Raw genomic sequence first — 16,763 nt, 5'->3', positions numbered from 1 at the left:
CCGTAGGACTAAGGTCAGTTGTGGGGACTGCATATTTAAGTAAGCATCCTGGGTTCTGTTTAAAGATGCATCATGTTGAGAAACTTGCTTGACCTAATTCTTTCCTCTTGAACGGAAAAGGGTCTCAACTTTGTTTCCAGTTAGAGCAAAAATGGGCAATGAAACTGTTCAGGCGCACCATTTATGTAGGAACACTAAATAAGAGCATATACAGAATTTACAACTGTACTTCTTATTGTTTTTAATAGTATTTAGTCACATAATTTACAGTGGCATAGATTTATAAAAGGTATTTACGACTGGCGGGTAATTTACTCGCATCTTGGGTTTTCTTTTAAAATTGAGAATAGGCAAACTAGTTACCAGTTAAAGGATATTTTAGGATATGATGACTATAAACACAAAAGGTACACTGATATCAATTCTATAAACAGCAAATGTGAATGTAACTTAAGCCTACTGGTTCACATTTTTTAAAAGCACCCTTATTTGTTCATAAAGTACTTTAAATGGTTCTTGAAAGTCTACTGTAGACATGATATATTCAGTCCAACTAGTTTGGGAGGTGGGTTGTGTGACCACATCACTTTGGGGTCTGATTCAGAATTAAAAATCAAACTGCCTTACACACAGATTATAGTCCTGAGCAGCAGCATCAGTTCCCAGATAATACAGCTTCCAGAGCTTTCATCATCCTGGTCACTCTCCTTTTTTTGCTTTCACTTATACTTATCTTTCTTTTAAAGAAACAAAATATATAAAAAAGTCCACCAAACTTCTGAAAGTCACGGTTTGTACAGCACTGAAGGTTAGTAGCTTTGGCATCTGATGTTACCAGGTCACTTCCGTTACAAATATTTTCTTCATTCTGGGTCAAGGCGAGGTAAAACAGGAAGAATGAGATTCCCAAATGCAGAATCTTGAGTTATGAAGTATCCCGATGAATGTGCATGTGCATGCTAAGAAAGTTTAAAAAAAAAAAGAAAAAAAGGCAATTTAGTTATTAAGAGTCACAGTTCTTCAACCAAGGCATTAAAATTACTTAACCCTTTCTGAGTGCTTAAGACCAAATTTGTTTTAAAAGCCAGTTCTGCTGCTGCTAATTTTTTTAAATACACAGAAGATCTACAATAATAAAGAATTCACATTAACAAGTTGCACCAGGTACTAATTTATCCTCCCTACTCTCTTCCTTGTGGTTCTCATTAGTCAATAATTGAGTCAAAGACGTGAATTACTTTGTTCCTGGAAGTGGGGAGGAGAACTAGCAACAAGGTCCCAGAGTGCTCTGCTCTTGGTCAATAAAGCAGGAGAGTAAGAAAGGGCAGAAGTTGGAAGGTGAAGGGGGAAGGCAGCTGATTACTGGTGATTAAGATGCCAATGTTTTGTAGAGAATGCTGGAATGTAAACAACAAAACCACCAGTGATGTCCTTTGTCACTAAACAAAGGACTGTTTATAGGTGGTCTAAAGGGAGATGATCTTTAATGTAATGTCCCTTGCAATTCTGAGATTCTAAGGCTTGAAAGCATCAGTAACGATGTCTTGTCCAAGATCTCTGAGAATCTTAAATTATCCAAGATCAACGAAATACTAAAACTGTTCATCACAGTCAATTTTTTTAAGATGATGGGTTGTCAGATTTCCATATTAAGAGTTAAGTCTTGCTCAGTCATGTCCAACTCTTTGCAACCCTACAGACTACAGCCTACCAGGCTCCTCTGTCCATGGGATTCTCCAGCCAAGAATGCTGGAATGGGTTGCCATGCCCTCCTCCAGAGGATCTTCCCAACTCAGGGATTGAACCTTTGTCTCTTATGTCTCCTGCATTGGCAGGTGGGTTCTTGACCACTAGCACCACCCAAAACAGATATGCTGACCATTAAAAAAAGAATCCAAGCAACAATAAATCAGTAAGACTATCAAAGGACGCAGCAGCATGACCAATTTGAAAAATATATATGTACTATTAAACTAGCCAGCCAATTCAGCTTCTTGAGCTCATTCAGGCCATCCAAATATCCTTTTGTGCACAAGCAAGCAGTCTCTTGCCAGGTGCAGCAAAGAATCAATCATGACCACGTCAATACCATAAAAGATACTTTCATTACTCCTGTAACACTTACATTGGTCCTTCTGGGCATGATCTAATGTCAGCAAACCACTGCAATTATGTGTGGACCATTTTTATTGATATTGCTCCACTGAAATACAAAATAAGAACTGTGCTGGTTTCCAAGTCCCGGGAAATCTCCGGTGAGATGAGAATGTCAGTCACACTTTTCTCACCTGCAAAGCTGCCTTCTGCTGGGCTGCAATATGCTGCTGCTCAGCGTGGTCCCGGAAGTCCTTGTTGAGAGCGGGTCTCGAGAGCGCAATGCTAAAATGGGAATCTTAGTTACTTGACTATTTAGAGACTCCTTTACTTCTGAATCACATTTTTCATTAGATATTCTATATAGGAATTATTTACAAAAAAAAAACCCACAAACTTCCTGAATAAGTCTTTTTTCCTTCTTCCACTGTTTACATTAATTTATATGGAAAAGCCCGTATTATTTACTAGAGCTTTAGATTATCTCCTTTTTATCAATGATTTTTGGTCTTCTGCTTTCAAACTGATTTGAGGTACTCTGGTCTATCATAAAGTTACATTTATGATGAAAACTAAACAGCTGACTATTTCAAGCAGATGTTAGGGCATATGAAGGCAGGGTTCAAACCTGACACATTTGAAGAAATTTATGGTTCAGCAGGACTGGAGGTCTGGGATGGAGAGGGGAGAAGTGGGTTGTCAAAAAATGAGTCTAGGAAGGAAGGCAGGTACCAGGACATGTAAGCCTTGTGAAAGAAATCAAGAAATCCGATTCCTAGGCCAGGAAATTAAACATGAGAGAATGATGAATGCTTGGAGACCGAAGTGAGAGGGAATAATAAAGTTCACATTTCTGACTCTGATTACTAGTAGATCTGTACCACTCATGGTAACAAGTAAGCCGAGAATACGGCCAGTGTGGAACACACCCCAAGTGTGAAATGCCTGTAGGACATCAAAGTGCAGATGTCCAGGAGGCAGTCTGGTACTTGAGAGAGGAATGGGCTAGAGATGTGAGTGTGTCAAAGTTATCGGCACATAAAGAACAGGCTGTGAAAGTGGATGCAACTGTCCAGTGAAAAGACGCACACTGGGCAACTGGGTCTAGAACAGAACTCGGAGGAATACCAACATTCAAGAGACAGGCAGTGGAGAAATGTCTAAAACAGACACCAAGACGGTATAACAGTGAATGAATGGAAGCCAAGAAGAGTATTTTAAGGAGGGAGGGAGCTGTATACAATGGAATAAAAAAAATACAAAGCTTGTCATTTGTGATGGCAAATACCATATGAGCTCACTTATAATGTGGAATCTAAAAAACAAAATGAAAACAAACTTCTGTATACCTGAATCTAACACATTATTGTGTATCAAGTATACACCAATAAAAATTAAAACAAAAAATTAACCAATAGTAATAAAAAAATAAAACAGACTCACAGATAAACAGGTGGTTAACAGAGGGGAGGGGTGTGAGGTGGGATAAACAAGGGGATTAAGAGGCATGAACCCGTTAGAAAATAAAGAGGTCACAGGAATGTAATATGCAGCATAAGAAATATGATCAACAATATTGTGATAACTTTGTGTAGTGACAGATGGTTACTTATTGTAGTGATCAGACCACAATGTATGCAGATGTCAAATCATTATGCAGTAAACCTGAAGCTAACATAATATTGTACAGTAACTATATTTAAATTTTTTAAAAAGGAAGAAATCAGTGGTTTCAAATAATGCTAAGCAGTCTAACAAGAAAAGTGCTTTGGTTCACCAGATTTAGCTACAAGGAAGTTGCAAGTGACCTAGGCTCCAATCTGTTCTTTGGGGCTAGGGTGGGGAGGCCTGGAAGTCAGACTGTAGTGGGCTAAGGAGTCAATAAGTGAGAGAGCAAAGATGAGTAGGTACAGACAACTCCTTTCAGAGATCTGCCTGAAAGAGAGAAGGGGAAGTTAAGGTGGTGGCTGAATGGAATAATGGGTATCAGGGAAGAGATTTAAGATGGCAGAAATGAAATAAAGATCATTAAGCTACCTTCATTTTACCTACTTGGCATAATGCTTAAAAAGTGGGACATTAACAATAATTTCATGAATAACAACAACCAAAAAACACAAAATTCTTTTCTTTTTTTGAAAGTAGGCTGTAAAGAAAATTAAATATTCTGATTAGAATTAAAATATTTAAAACCTAATCAATTTTTAAAAATCTAATTTTTTCAAATCCAACTAGGAAATAAAACTCACATGTTAAATTCCAATGTTAAAGAAACAAATCACTGCCAACCAATTTTAGTTCTGTCCAAGATACTTTTTATATCACTAAATATAAAAATCAGATTATTATTCTATACCTAGCTCCAGGATGATTTGTTGAAGATTGGTTCTGCATTAGTAACTTTCTTTTTTCTTTGTCCAGTTCTGCCAAGATTGCAACTCTATTTTTGTTTTGAAAACCTAAAATAAGAGAGGGGGTGGGGAATGAGAAAGAAAGAAAACAGATTAGAGCTATTTGATAAGCCTAGGCTACCTAGAAATCCAGAAAGCAAAATTTTATTCTCTAACATGATAATGAACTACTAGTAAGCAGTTTTCCCTGTCTCTCTATTGCCTATTTTCAACCAACTGTAACAGCATTATATGCAGATAAAAGCAAAGTATAACACTGACTGAGGACTTTTAAGACTTAGTTCTACAGAATTTTAATCCCCAAAGGTGGGTAACAGCATCTGTTTCTTAAATCTCTGTGGCCCCGGATCCTGCAGGGATCAGTCTCTATCTTGCTCAGTCAATCTCTGAAGTGGAGATTTTCTTAGTTCTCAGTTTTAGGAGTCTTTATGAATGCCTCTTTCATGGAAGTGGAAAGCATGAAAAGTACTAGATATACTCAGGTCAAAACAGTATTTCTTTTTCTCAACTGCTTTCATTCAGAAATGACACACAGTCTTTCAAGGAACAAGTCAAAGAATTGCAACTGACTAGCAAACAGTTCTGAGAGAGAAATAGAACATAACTGAAAGGGAAAGGCTATGGTCAGGTCTTTTAGGCTCTTATTTTCTGATCTTGTCTGATGTCCCAAAATTGTACTTCCTTCTTGAGTTTTCAAAAATAATTTATGTCAGTTTTTGCACAAAACATTTACTATATTATAGACATATACAGTCAACAGAACTTAAGTAACAATAATAGCTTATTTCAAATTTGAAACTTAAGGCAAAAAACTAGGTAGTCTATTTGTTACGTGAAGTCTGTTATGCTTAGTCGCTCAGTTATGTCTGGCTCTTTGCAACCATATGAACTATAGCCCTCCAGGCTCTTCTGTCCGTGGGATTTTTCAGGCAGGATTACTGGAGCAGGTTGCCATTTCCTCCTCCAGGGGATCTTCCCAATCCAGGGATTGAACCTGAGTCTCCTACACTGGCAGGCAGATTCTTTACCACTGAGCCACCGGGGAAGGTGTGTTATGTGAAGTAGTTAAGTATAACTTTCTAAAGCAAGATTCTCCCATTGTCAAGGTTTGCACAAACTTAACTCAAAGGCATAGATATATAAAAGTTAACTTCTATTACAATCACCACATGAACTGTTTTTTAACACAAACTATCTCTTGCCATAATTCAGCATTTTACTTTTATGTTATTTTACATGTATCTTAAAGTTAAAGGTAACTTTTACATTCTTAGAAGCATGAGGGTAATAAAACATATTATCTCATGTACAGTAGGAAGTACTATTTCTTTATAACTAAACTTTTTCCTAGTAAAATTATTTTATAATAATGCAGCACACTCTAAAAGTTCTACTTTTAGAACTATAACTCTGTCTCCATTCACAATCATATGTACTTTCATTTCCACATTCATTTATAGAAACATTTTAATACCACACATTTCTGTGTCACTAAAAATATTCTGGAGTAACTAGCATTACATCAAATTGCACTTAAACCCTAACAGCTAATAATTCACTTTGTGTGAATAGTTCTATGACACTTAAACAAGGACTAATAGGAAATCTTTTTATTGAAAAAAATCTAAAACTAAAGAATGAAAATTACTGTTTGATAAGTGGGGTTATGGATAATCTACTTTCCAATTACAGTTATTATACTGCTTTCATAACAATGATTATTTTTAAGGATATTTAAAAAATTCAAATCCTTTCAAGTAGTTATCTTACAAGCTATATCCTCTTCACAACTCTACAGTAAATCAGACTCCATCATCCTGAGAGAGCTGTTCAGGGGAGGTCCCCTGGTGGCCCACTGTCAGCACTGCGTGCTCTGGCCGCCCTGGCCGAGGCCCGACCCCTGATCGGTAACTGAGACCCTGCAAGCTGCTCAGTGTCCCGGCCTCAAAAACCAACCAGCTGTTCAGTCCTGGAGGAGTCCATTCCTCCAATTAGTTTATTGGTTTACTAATAAACCATTAGTTTAACATGTTTTAAGTCATTTATTGTGTATAAATGACATACAGACAGGCACTAAGGCAGATGCTAAGAATGTAATGATGTGTCAAAACTTGACTTCATTCTAGCTCATGGTTCTTAAAACATTCCAGTGAAGATAGAGATTATCAAATAATGACACAGATGAATGTATGATTGGAGTCTAAGATGAGCAGTCTGAAATAAAGAAATAAAGTTCTACAAGCATGTACAACAATCACTGTAGGACTCAACGTTGAGTCAGCCTGACTGAGACTGGGAGGGGAGCAGTGTCACAGCAGTCTCCCCAGAAGGAACACTTGAGCTGAAATGTGAGATTAATTCATTTACTTAGGGGTGGAGGGACAAAATAACCCCGCCCCTGGTAGAAAGATCATGGAAGGTACAAGGTTAAGAACAGACTAGGTAAGAGGAAAAGAGCTGGTAGAACAAGCTAGAGATGACAAGTTGTTTATGACCAGAGACGTGAACAGACATGACAAACCCAAGAGCTTTTTAGGTGGTTAAATCCACAGGACAATGAGAGAATCAATATGAAGTAAGGAATAAGGAATAAGGTGTCATGGATGATTCTGAGGTTTCTGGCTCATGTAGTTAAATGGTACATTATTTCTATTGCTGCTGTTAAAAAAAAAAAAAAAAGACCACAAACTTAATGGCTTAAAACAACAAGAATCTATTATCTTTCAGTTCTACAGGTCAGTAATCTCACTGGGCTAAAATCAAGAGCTGCAATTCCTTTCTGGAGGCTCTAAGAGAGAATCGGTTTCCCTGCCTTTTTCCATCAGACATGATGAGTTCCATCAGAACTCAGACCTGCCTGAGTTCCCTGGCTTGTTGTCCCCTTTCTCCCGCTGCAAAGTCCACAGTGTTGCACCCGCTAACCCTTCTGTGGTCATTTCTCTCTGACATAGCCAGGGAAAAGCTCCCTGCTTTTAAAGATTCAAGTGACTAAAACAGACCCACCTGGATAATCTATGATAAACTTCCCATCTCAAGGCCCTTAACCTTAATTAACCACATGTGCAAAATTCCGTCTGCCATGTAAGGTAACAATAGTCACAGGTCCCGGGGATTATGATGTAGGTGTTTTTTGGTGTATGTGTGTGTGGGTGTGTTTGTGTGTGTGGGTGTGATGTGGGTGTTTTTTGGTGTGTGTGTGTGTGTGTGTATCTTCAGTCATGTCCAACTCTTTGCGACCCCATGGACTATAACCCGCCAGGCTCCTCTGTCCATGGAATTTTCCAGGCAAGAATATTGGAGCAGGTTGCCAATTTTTTTGGAGGGTAGGCAGGCAAAATATTATTCTGCCTCCTTAATGATACATAAAATGTATCCAGTGGTTCAAGCTTATATTAATTCAGGAGAGACTGCCTGAGTCTAGGTCTTGGCAGAATAAAAAATATAACATTATTAACATGAATTAGTTAGTAGCAGTATCTGGTCTTCTAGATAGCTAGTTAATGGCAAACACTTCCTATAACTTGCAAGATTAAAAAATTATTCAACTCTTTAAAAAAAATTATTCAACTTTTAGCCACCTTTTAGAATTTACTGAAAACAGAGATCAAGGAAAAGAATAAGCCCTGATATCTGCTCAGGTGATCTCCCTGTGTTCAAGTTCTTTCTCTCTTAGACCCCAAGGACTTACCCCTTTAAGCTACTGCCTCTTCTTCTATCCATTGAGGTTCCTTGTCTTCATCAGTAGCTAAATAAGATGATGAAATCTCTTCTGCTTGAATCACCCTTTCCTCCTCACTCATTTTCCTTTTCTTCTTACAGATAAACTCATTTCCCTGAGCTTATTTATAGTAAATAGTTTTAGTATTTTTACATTTTATATTTTATTTTAGAGTTCATAGTAAGGATTTTCTGCTTAATGACAGATGCATAAGAGATACAAAAATAAAAATGAAATCTTTTGCCCCTGGTCTAGAGCTCCCAATTTTTCTTAGATGCTATAATTAGAATGTTCTAACCCACAGCAAAAGTGCAGTGTGGGAAACAATCAACAAGCAACTTGGGCACAGATTCAATTTGGGTTCTCATCTCAGTACTACCAGTTACTATTTATATTCGGAAAATTACCTCACTATGCAGGACCGGTGGGCATAACAATGACAACTTTGAAGGATGGTTATATGAAATATAGTAAATATAAATAAAATACCGAGCATACTGCCTGCCACGTGGTTCAGTTCAGTTCACTCAGTCATGTCCGACTCTTTGCGACCCCATGAACCGCAGCATGCCAGGCCTCCCTGTCCATCACCAACTCCTGGAGTCCACCCAAACCCATGTCCATTGAGTCGGTGATGCCATCCAACCATCTCATCCTCTGTCGTCCCCTTCTCCTCCTGCCCTCAATCTTTCCCAGCATCAGGGTCTTTTCAAATGAGTCAGCTCTTCACATCAGGTGGCCAAAGTATTGGAGTTTCAGCTTCAACATCAGTCCTTCCAATGCTTACTAAATACTAGCTATTACTTTTATTATCACTTAGTGTTCTCTATCATTTAGATTGTTAACCTCACTAGATTCTTTAAAAAAAAAAATTATTTATTTATTTCGTTGTGCTAAGTCTTAGTTGAGGCATGTGGGCTCTACTTCCCTGACCAGGGATCGAACCTGGGCCCCCTACATTGGGAGCCCAGAGTTTTAGCCACTGGACTACCAGGAAAGTCTCCTCACTAGATTCTTGTCAGCCCCATTCTGACAATTCTCTTTCAGTAAACAGGTTTCTATTACAAAGGGTACAACTGATTAGCATAGCTTTCTAGGTTACACTCACATGACTGGCCTCCCAGGTCAGTCTGAATGGACCTGGGGATCACAAGCTCTCTTTTACTATACAAACAATCTCATTCTAGTTTACATAACACTCTGCCTCAATTCAGTTTCACTCCTATTTGAACCTGGGCCTATAGATCAATTCCAGCATCAGAAAACTACTGTAGTGCCTTTGCCTTGGCAATAAAAAAATGAGACAGAAAGAAATCTAGCTTTATTTACTTAGAAATCTAGCTTTAAAAAACCATGTCTTTGCAGACATGTAATAATAAACGTATCTGTTATTTAAAAAAAAATTGTGTCTTTGCATCCACACACTCATCTTTAAAAAAGGTATAAATACAAGAATTTTAAGGTGATTTTTATGCATCACTAGGAAAAATTCTTAATTGAGAGGTAGCATACCTTACTACAAGCCCGAAGGGTAAATTTGCTTTCCTTCTGGACCATAGATGGTTTAGGTACATGGGTCTGAGGTCACCAAGACACCTCCCAGGAGCTATGCTACTCCAATCCCACACAGCATCCTGAAATCACAGCTAAGAACATCCAAAGAGGCCCCAAATCAATAGTTCCCATCACTGGATTGCAGGAATTACAGTTATTACTCGAAGCATTATGAGATAACTATAAAAGAATTAAAAGAACTAGGATGTTACTTAGTTTTTCACCAGGTTTCTCTGTGTAGCTGAAATCAGGTTAGACCAATCTCCCAACTGCCAACACATGATCACAGGACTCTGATATTTACCAGTCATGAGAGCCTCTTTCCATAGGAATGGTACCTTGGCCAAATTCCAGTTTGACAATCTGCCTCTACATATTAAATTCTCAAAATGTTACTTATCAATCAAATAATTATTATGCACTCATCAAATGTTCCACACTATGATGAATGCTAAGGAGAAATGAGAGAGAGACTTCAGTAACTGTCTGCCAAGAGCTTGTGAAATTTAGCAATTCAGACTGCTACTGTAGTATGACAGACTGCTAGGTCTAAAAGATCGCCTGTCCCCTACAGTAGAGACATTAATACATTACACCACACAGATGAAGATTTCTGTAAAAGTCATTGTTCTTTCAGTTATTATTGTAAGATAATTATGGAACTTTGTCTTCAATCTTTATAATAAGTAGTTCCAATACACATAAACAGTACAGAAGTAATTTAACATAGAGAGTAAAATGCAGTAGCTCCAAATAAATAGTTTATTTTCCCTGAGAGTCTCGGAGTCTACAGAACATGAAATGGACTCCCTCTGCTGGTGTCTAATAGCAACAGCTCATGACACCAAAAAATCACTGACAAAAGAGCAACAAAAGTCAAAGGACTAATCTAAATTTGCTTCTGTTTAGGGGATGTTTCATAGTGGATTTGATTATGGATCAATCAAAGGCAACAGTAAAAATGACTGTGCTTTATTCCAACTGCTTAAAAAATTATAAATCTTGAATACCTGTGCTATTACAACAGAAGGATAAAAATATTTATTTTGTTTTCATTTGGACTTCATGGTGTGACTTTGAGAAGCATATTTTCTCTCCAAAATGGATTTCTCTTAGTTTCATTTTGGTTCAAATTTTAATCTGAATCCCTAAAACCTGTTGAAAAGAAGAGGTCAGAGACCACAGGGGAATGCTGACCTGTAATTAGTCTACAGAACACACAAGTCACTCTTAGACATTTGAGAGAACAGAACTGTATTAGCTGGTTACACCCAGTAAAGCTGTCACCACAGCTAGTTTTTCACAATACCACACTTCTGTAAAGGGCTTCCCAGGTGGCTTGGTGGTAAAGAACCTGCCTGCCAAGGCAGAAGACTCAGATTCAATCCTGGGAAGCATTCCCTGGAGAAGGAAATGGGAACTCACTCCAGTATTCTTGCCTAGAAAACCCCATGAACAGAGGAGCCTGGCAGGCTGCAGTCCATGGGGTCACAAAGTGTTGGATGCAACTTAGCAACTAAAACTTTCACACCCAGGATGGATTTTCTAATTCCAAGTACCCTTTGAGGAACTGCACCATTTTACTGCCTTGTGTAAAAATAAAGACTATTGTTTAAGATTAAAAAAAAAAGTGAGCAAGATTTCAGCTGCTGTAGCCCAACATAAAGGAGACAAGAGTTTGTTTGGAGTATGAGTTGAGCCAAGCCATCTGCTAGAACAAAAATCACATTTCAGAGGAATGTAATAGAATCCAGGGACTCTATAGTCTATTAGTCATAGAACCCAGGATTTCATAACAAATCACTTGCTAAGAAACTTGGGCTTCCCTTGTGGCTCAGCTGGTAAAGTATCCACCTGCAATGTGGGAGACCTGGGTTCAATCCCTGGGTTGGGAAGGTCCCTTGGAGGTGGGAAAAGCTACCCATTCCAGTATTCTGGCCTAGAGAATTCCATGGACTGTACAGTCTATGGGGTCACAAAAAGTCAGACATGACTGAGTGACTTTGACTTACAGTAAGAAAAAGAAAAATGTGACCCATACTCAAAAAAAAAAAAAAACGCAGTCAACAGAAACCAACTCCAAAATGATTGATTTAGGTGATGTAATTAGCAGTGACACAGAACCTGTACCTAGACTCTTAAAAAAAAAAACTGATAATAAAAATAACCCAATTTTTTAAAAAATGAGCAAAAGGAAGTCTGACCAAACACTTAACAAAGATTTGCAATGGCCAATAAGCACATTATAAAGTGCCCAACATTTCTCATCAGGGAAATGAAAGTTAATACCACAATGAGATGTCACTTTACACCCTCTAAAATGGCTAAAATTGAAAAGACCAACAGTGCTCTATATGGAGCAACCAGAATTATCACACTTTAGTAGAGGGAATGTAAAGTACACTCCACTGCTCCACTCCTAGCTATTTATCCAAATATCTGCAAAAAGACTGACAAATATTCAAAGCAGCTTTATTCACAATGACCCAAACTGATAGAACCCCAAAGTCTCCAAAAAGGAAAATGAATAAGGAAACTGTGGTAAATTCATGCAATGGAATACTAGTCTGCAATAAAAAAGAATGAACAATTGATACATGGCACAATATGGATGATTCTCACAGACAGCATAGTGAGTGTGAGCTGGACACAAACGTTTATATGACGTTTAAAATGAAACATGACCAAGATTAATTTAAAAATAAGATCTGTCAAATGGATGCTTAATTTTGATATGGAGAGGAAAACAGAAGTTTGTTTCAATTTTTCAAGTAGGTCTGTAAGTCTGTAATTTTCACTTACAAGGTGGAACTGAATACTTTCTGGAGATTAAACTTTGCTTTTGAAAACTTACTTTTAAACTAAACAAAAACTCCTTCCTTGGGATGTATCTAACTTGATTTGCTTTAAGGAGCTCTTAATACAGATGAAATGTGTATGGAAAGTTTTTCAAGCAAATGAAAATAAAGGCATGGATATGGCCCAATGACAATATTAACTTCTTCAAAAGTGGTTCTGATCTCAAGTAAGAAAGTAAGAGAACAAATGTCAGAGGAGGACCTGAAGTTTACAATGTGAGCAATATTCACACAGATTGAATTATAGGATTTAGATGTTCCGGATGTTCAACCTGGATTTAGGAAAGACAGAGAAACCAGAGATCAAATTGCCAACATCTGCTGGATCATTTAAAAAGCAAGAGAGTTCCATAAAAACATCTACTTCTGCTTCATTGACTATGCCAAAGCCTTTGACTGTGTGGACCACATCAAACTCTGGAAAATTCTTACAGAGATGGGAATACCAGACCACCTAACTGGAGAAATCGATACGCAGGTCAAGAAGCCAACAGTTAGAACTGGACATGGAACAACAGGCTGGTTCCAAACTGGGAAAGGAGTATGTCAAGGCTTAATATTGTCACTCTGCTTATTTAACTTATATGCAGAGTACAGCATGAGAAATGCTGGACTGGATGAAGCACAAGCTGGAATCAAGATTGCCAGGAGAAGTATCAATAACCTCAGATATGCAGATGACACCACCCTTATGGCAGAAGGAGAAGAAATAAAGAGCCTCTTGATGAAAGTGAAACAGGAGAGTGAAAATTTGGTTTAAAACTCAACATTCAGAAAACTAAGATCATGGCATCTGGTCCCATCATTTCATGGCAAATAGATGGGGAAACAGTGGAAACCGTGACAGACTTCATTTTTGGGGGCTCCAAAATCACTACAGATGGTGACTGCAGCCATGAACTGAAAAGACGTTTGTTTGTTCCTTGGAAGAAAAGTTATGACCAACCTAGACAGCATATTAAAAAGCAGAGACATTACTTTGCCAATAAAGGTCCATCTAGTCAAAGCTATGGTTTTTCCAATAGTCATGTACAGATGTGAGAGTTGGACTATAAAGAAAGCTGAGCGCAAAGAATTGATGCTTTTGAACTGTGGTGTTGGAGAAGACTCTTGAGAGTCCCTTGGACAGCAAGGAGATCCAACCAGTCCATCCTAAAGGAAATCAGTCCCGAATAGTCATTGGAAGGACTGATGCTGAAGCTCCAATACTTTGGCCACCTGATGTGAAGAACTGACTCATTTGAAAAGACCCTGATGCTGGGAAAGAGTGAAGGCGGGAGGAGAAGGGGATGACAGAGGATGAGATGGTTGGATGGCATCACCGACTCGATGGACATGAGTTTGAGTAAACTCCGGGAGTTGGTGATGGACAGGGAGGCCTGGCGTGTTGTGGTTCATGGGGTCGCAGAGTCGGACACGACTGAGCGACTGAACTGACTGACATATAGACAAAATGTTGGAATTGCTTCAAATATGAGATTTTACTTTGCTAGTCTTTTCTTTTTGCTATTCATTTTTAATTCTGGCTACAGTAACTGCCCTATGCTAAATTTTCTATCAAAATACTTTGAGGGGAAAAGTTCCTAGTAATAAAAGAAATTCCAGGATGCACTTACCTTGTCCTGAAGGGTTTGCTGCCATCTTCCTATTTTCTGTTTCAACTATGTTCAGGGGTAACTGGGCAGCACTTTACAAACACCTGTAAAAAATAATGTGTACACACTTATCTTCATCTCTTCAGAAATATATGTCTGAAAGGCACACAACTTAAAGCAAACACCTCAAGTTATTTAGAGGGCTCAGTTGCTTCAGTCATGTTTGACTCTGTGACCTTAAAGCCTGCCAGGCTCCTGTGTCCATGGGATTTTCCAGACAAGAATACTGGAGTGGGTTGCCATTTCCTACTCCAGGAGATCTTTCTGACCCAGGGATGGAACCATCGTCTTTTATGTCTCCCTCATTGTCAGATGGGTTCTTTACCTCTAGAACCACCTGGGAAGCCCACTTAATTAGAGAGTGAAAGTCAAATGTTTATTCTTGCAGATGTTGATACCAACAGTTAGCATTACTGTCTTTAATTACATCATTGGGTTATGTTTACCAAATACTACCAAATGTATCAACTAATCGATGCTATCAATGCGATTACAGGGCTAGGAAGCAAAAATCACTCAACTATAGCGCCTTTGGATTCATTTAAGATAACTACCTAACAACTACTGTGTATACTGCTCAAGGCTAAAAAGGGAAACAAGCCGAATATTTAGCCAGTATATACTCTGTACTCTACACTATGTAAGATAACTGAAATTAGTTATTTTATTTATCACCACTTTATAAATGGGGAGATTGTGCCCACGGTGATGAAGCTAGTGCGAATAAGGTTAGTTTTAAATTTCGTGCTTTTGAACTAGGCCTTGGGTAGATCCCAAATGAGCAAGATCCTACTCTTGCTCTCATGAAATGTACAATCCAGTGGGAAAACACAGTCTCATTCAAGCAACCATACTAAAAAAAGTTTAATACGCGCTTTTTACAAGGCGTAAACAACGCTCTGTGAGCCGAGACGAACTGATTCTCCTGGCGTGACGAGGTATGCCTTCTAATATGCGCACGAAAGGGAAAGAGCTAGTAAACAAATGTCGGCTTTGAACAAAATAATGTTAGTTGTTAGGTGTCTCCTGCGGCTTAACCACAGAGCAGGCGAAACTGGGTTAGGAAGGGAGGAACAAGAGGGCCATCTTGTGTGGGGACGCCAAGCAGGGACGTGACAAGGTTGGGCCAGCGTCTCAGAAGGGTGCCTGGAGCGTGCGTGGACGGCTGGCGCAGCGGCTGCGGCTGAGACCCCGGACAACACGGGGAGTGAATGCGGGAGGCAAAGCTGACGGGGAAGCCACTGTCCTACGGCAAGGGGTGGCGGCAGGTCAGCACCGGGGCCACACACCTCCATAACCGGTGCCGCCAGGCGATCCTACTTACCGCGAGGCGGAAGAGCCCAGGACCGCCCAGCCGTCGGGTCGCGTTCTCCAAAGGGGGCGCGACCACTTAAACACCCGCGACTCGAGCTCAACATGCAACTCCACAACCTTCCAGCCCCCGCTGCTCTTCCGCCTCCCAGGGACCTACCCACGATGGGGCGGAAGTCCCGCCTCCCGCCGGGACCCAACGGCCGCTCCTCACGGTGATTCGTAGTTTAACTGCCAACCTCATGCATACGCCACTTCCTTTCCAAAGAGTGGCAGCCAGAGAGGCTCATGGAACTTGCAGGCCGGGGGCAGGGCCAGAAAGGGGCGGGGCGCGCAGGGACGTAGGGGAGGGGCAGAGACATACCATTATGCGGTCCCTAGCACCGCAAGTAACTATTCTGTCCAGACCGCTGCGGGGAGAAAAGCCACCATCCCAGCAAGTGTGAGTCCCCTTAGGTTGGGACTGAGGCAGAGCTGCGGTTGGCACTCGGAGAGCGAGCTTTAACAACCCTCTTGGGGTTGCGCATCTTAATGTACACAAATCCCGGGGATACTTTTCTACTTTAATTAAACATAAGATAAGCACTAAACTTGTAGATTCTCCCAGCCAGGCTTCAGCAATACGTGAACCGTGAACTTCCAGATGTTCAATCTGGTTTTAGAAAAGGCAGAGGAACCAGAGATCAAATTGCCAACATCCGTTGGGTCATTGAGAAAGCAAGAGAGTTCCAGAGTTCTGCTTTATTGACTCTGCCAAAGCATTTGACTGTGTGGACCACATCAAGCTCTGGAAAATTCTTACAGAGATGGGAATACCAGATCACCTGACCTGCCTGTTGAGAAACCTGTATGCAGGTCAGGAAGCAACAGTTAGAACTGGACATGGAACAACAGACTGGTTCCAAATAGGAAAAGGAGTCCCTCTGTGTACTGTCACCCTGCTTATTTAACTTATATGCAGAGTACATCATGAGAAACGCTGGACTGGAGGAAGCACAAGCTGGAATCAAGATTGCCGGGAGAAATATCAATAACCTCGGATATGCAGATGACACCACCCTTAGAGCAGAAAGTGAAGAAGAAATAAAGAGCCTCTTGATGAAAGTGAAAGAGGAGAGTGAAACATTTGGTTTAAAACTCAACATTCAGAAAACTAAGATCA

General features: G+C 39.6%; 1 protein-coding gene across 1 annotated transcript; it reads right to left on the bottom strand.

The window, feature by feature from the left end:
- Positions 1 to 216: 216 nt before the first annotated feature.
- Positions 217 to 15,771, bottom strand: INIP (INTS3 and NABP interacting protein). Its single transcript, XM_061163409.1, has 5 exons — positions 15,615 to 15,771; positions 14,252 to 14,334; positions 4,451 to 4,553; positions 2,289 to 2,379; positions 217 to 959 (listed from the first exon to the last, which is right to left on the bottom strand). The coding sequence occupies exons 2-5, from the start codon at positions 14,274 to 14,276 to the stop codon at positions 864 to 866; spliced, it is 315 nt and encodes a 104-aa protein (XP_061019392.1). The 5' UTR covers positions 14,277 to 14,334; positions 15,615 to 15,771; the 3' UTR covers positions 217 to 863.
- Between the last annotated feature and the right edge of the window lie 992 nt (positions 15,772 to 16,763).

Source organism: Dama dama, chromosome 16 (genome assembly GCF_033118175.1).
Source record: "Dama dama isolate Ldn47 chromosome 16, ASM3311817v1, whole genome shotgun sequence".
Taxonomy (NCBI): Eukaryota; Metazoa; Chordata; class Mammalia; order Artiodactyla; family Cervidae; genus Dama; species Dama dama.
Note: the sequence above shows the minus strand (reverse complement) of the source record. Positions and strands in the feature narration are given on the sequence as shown.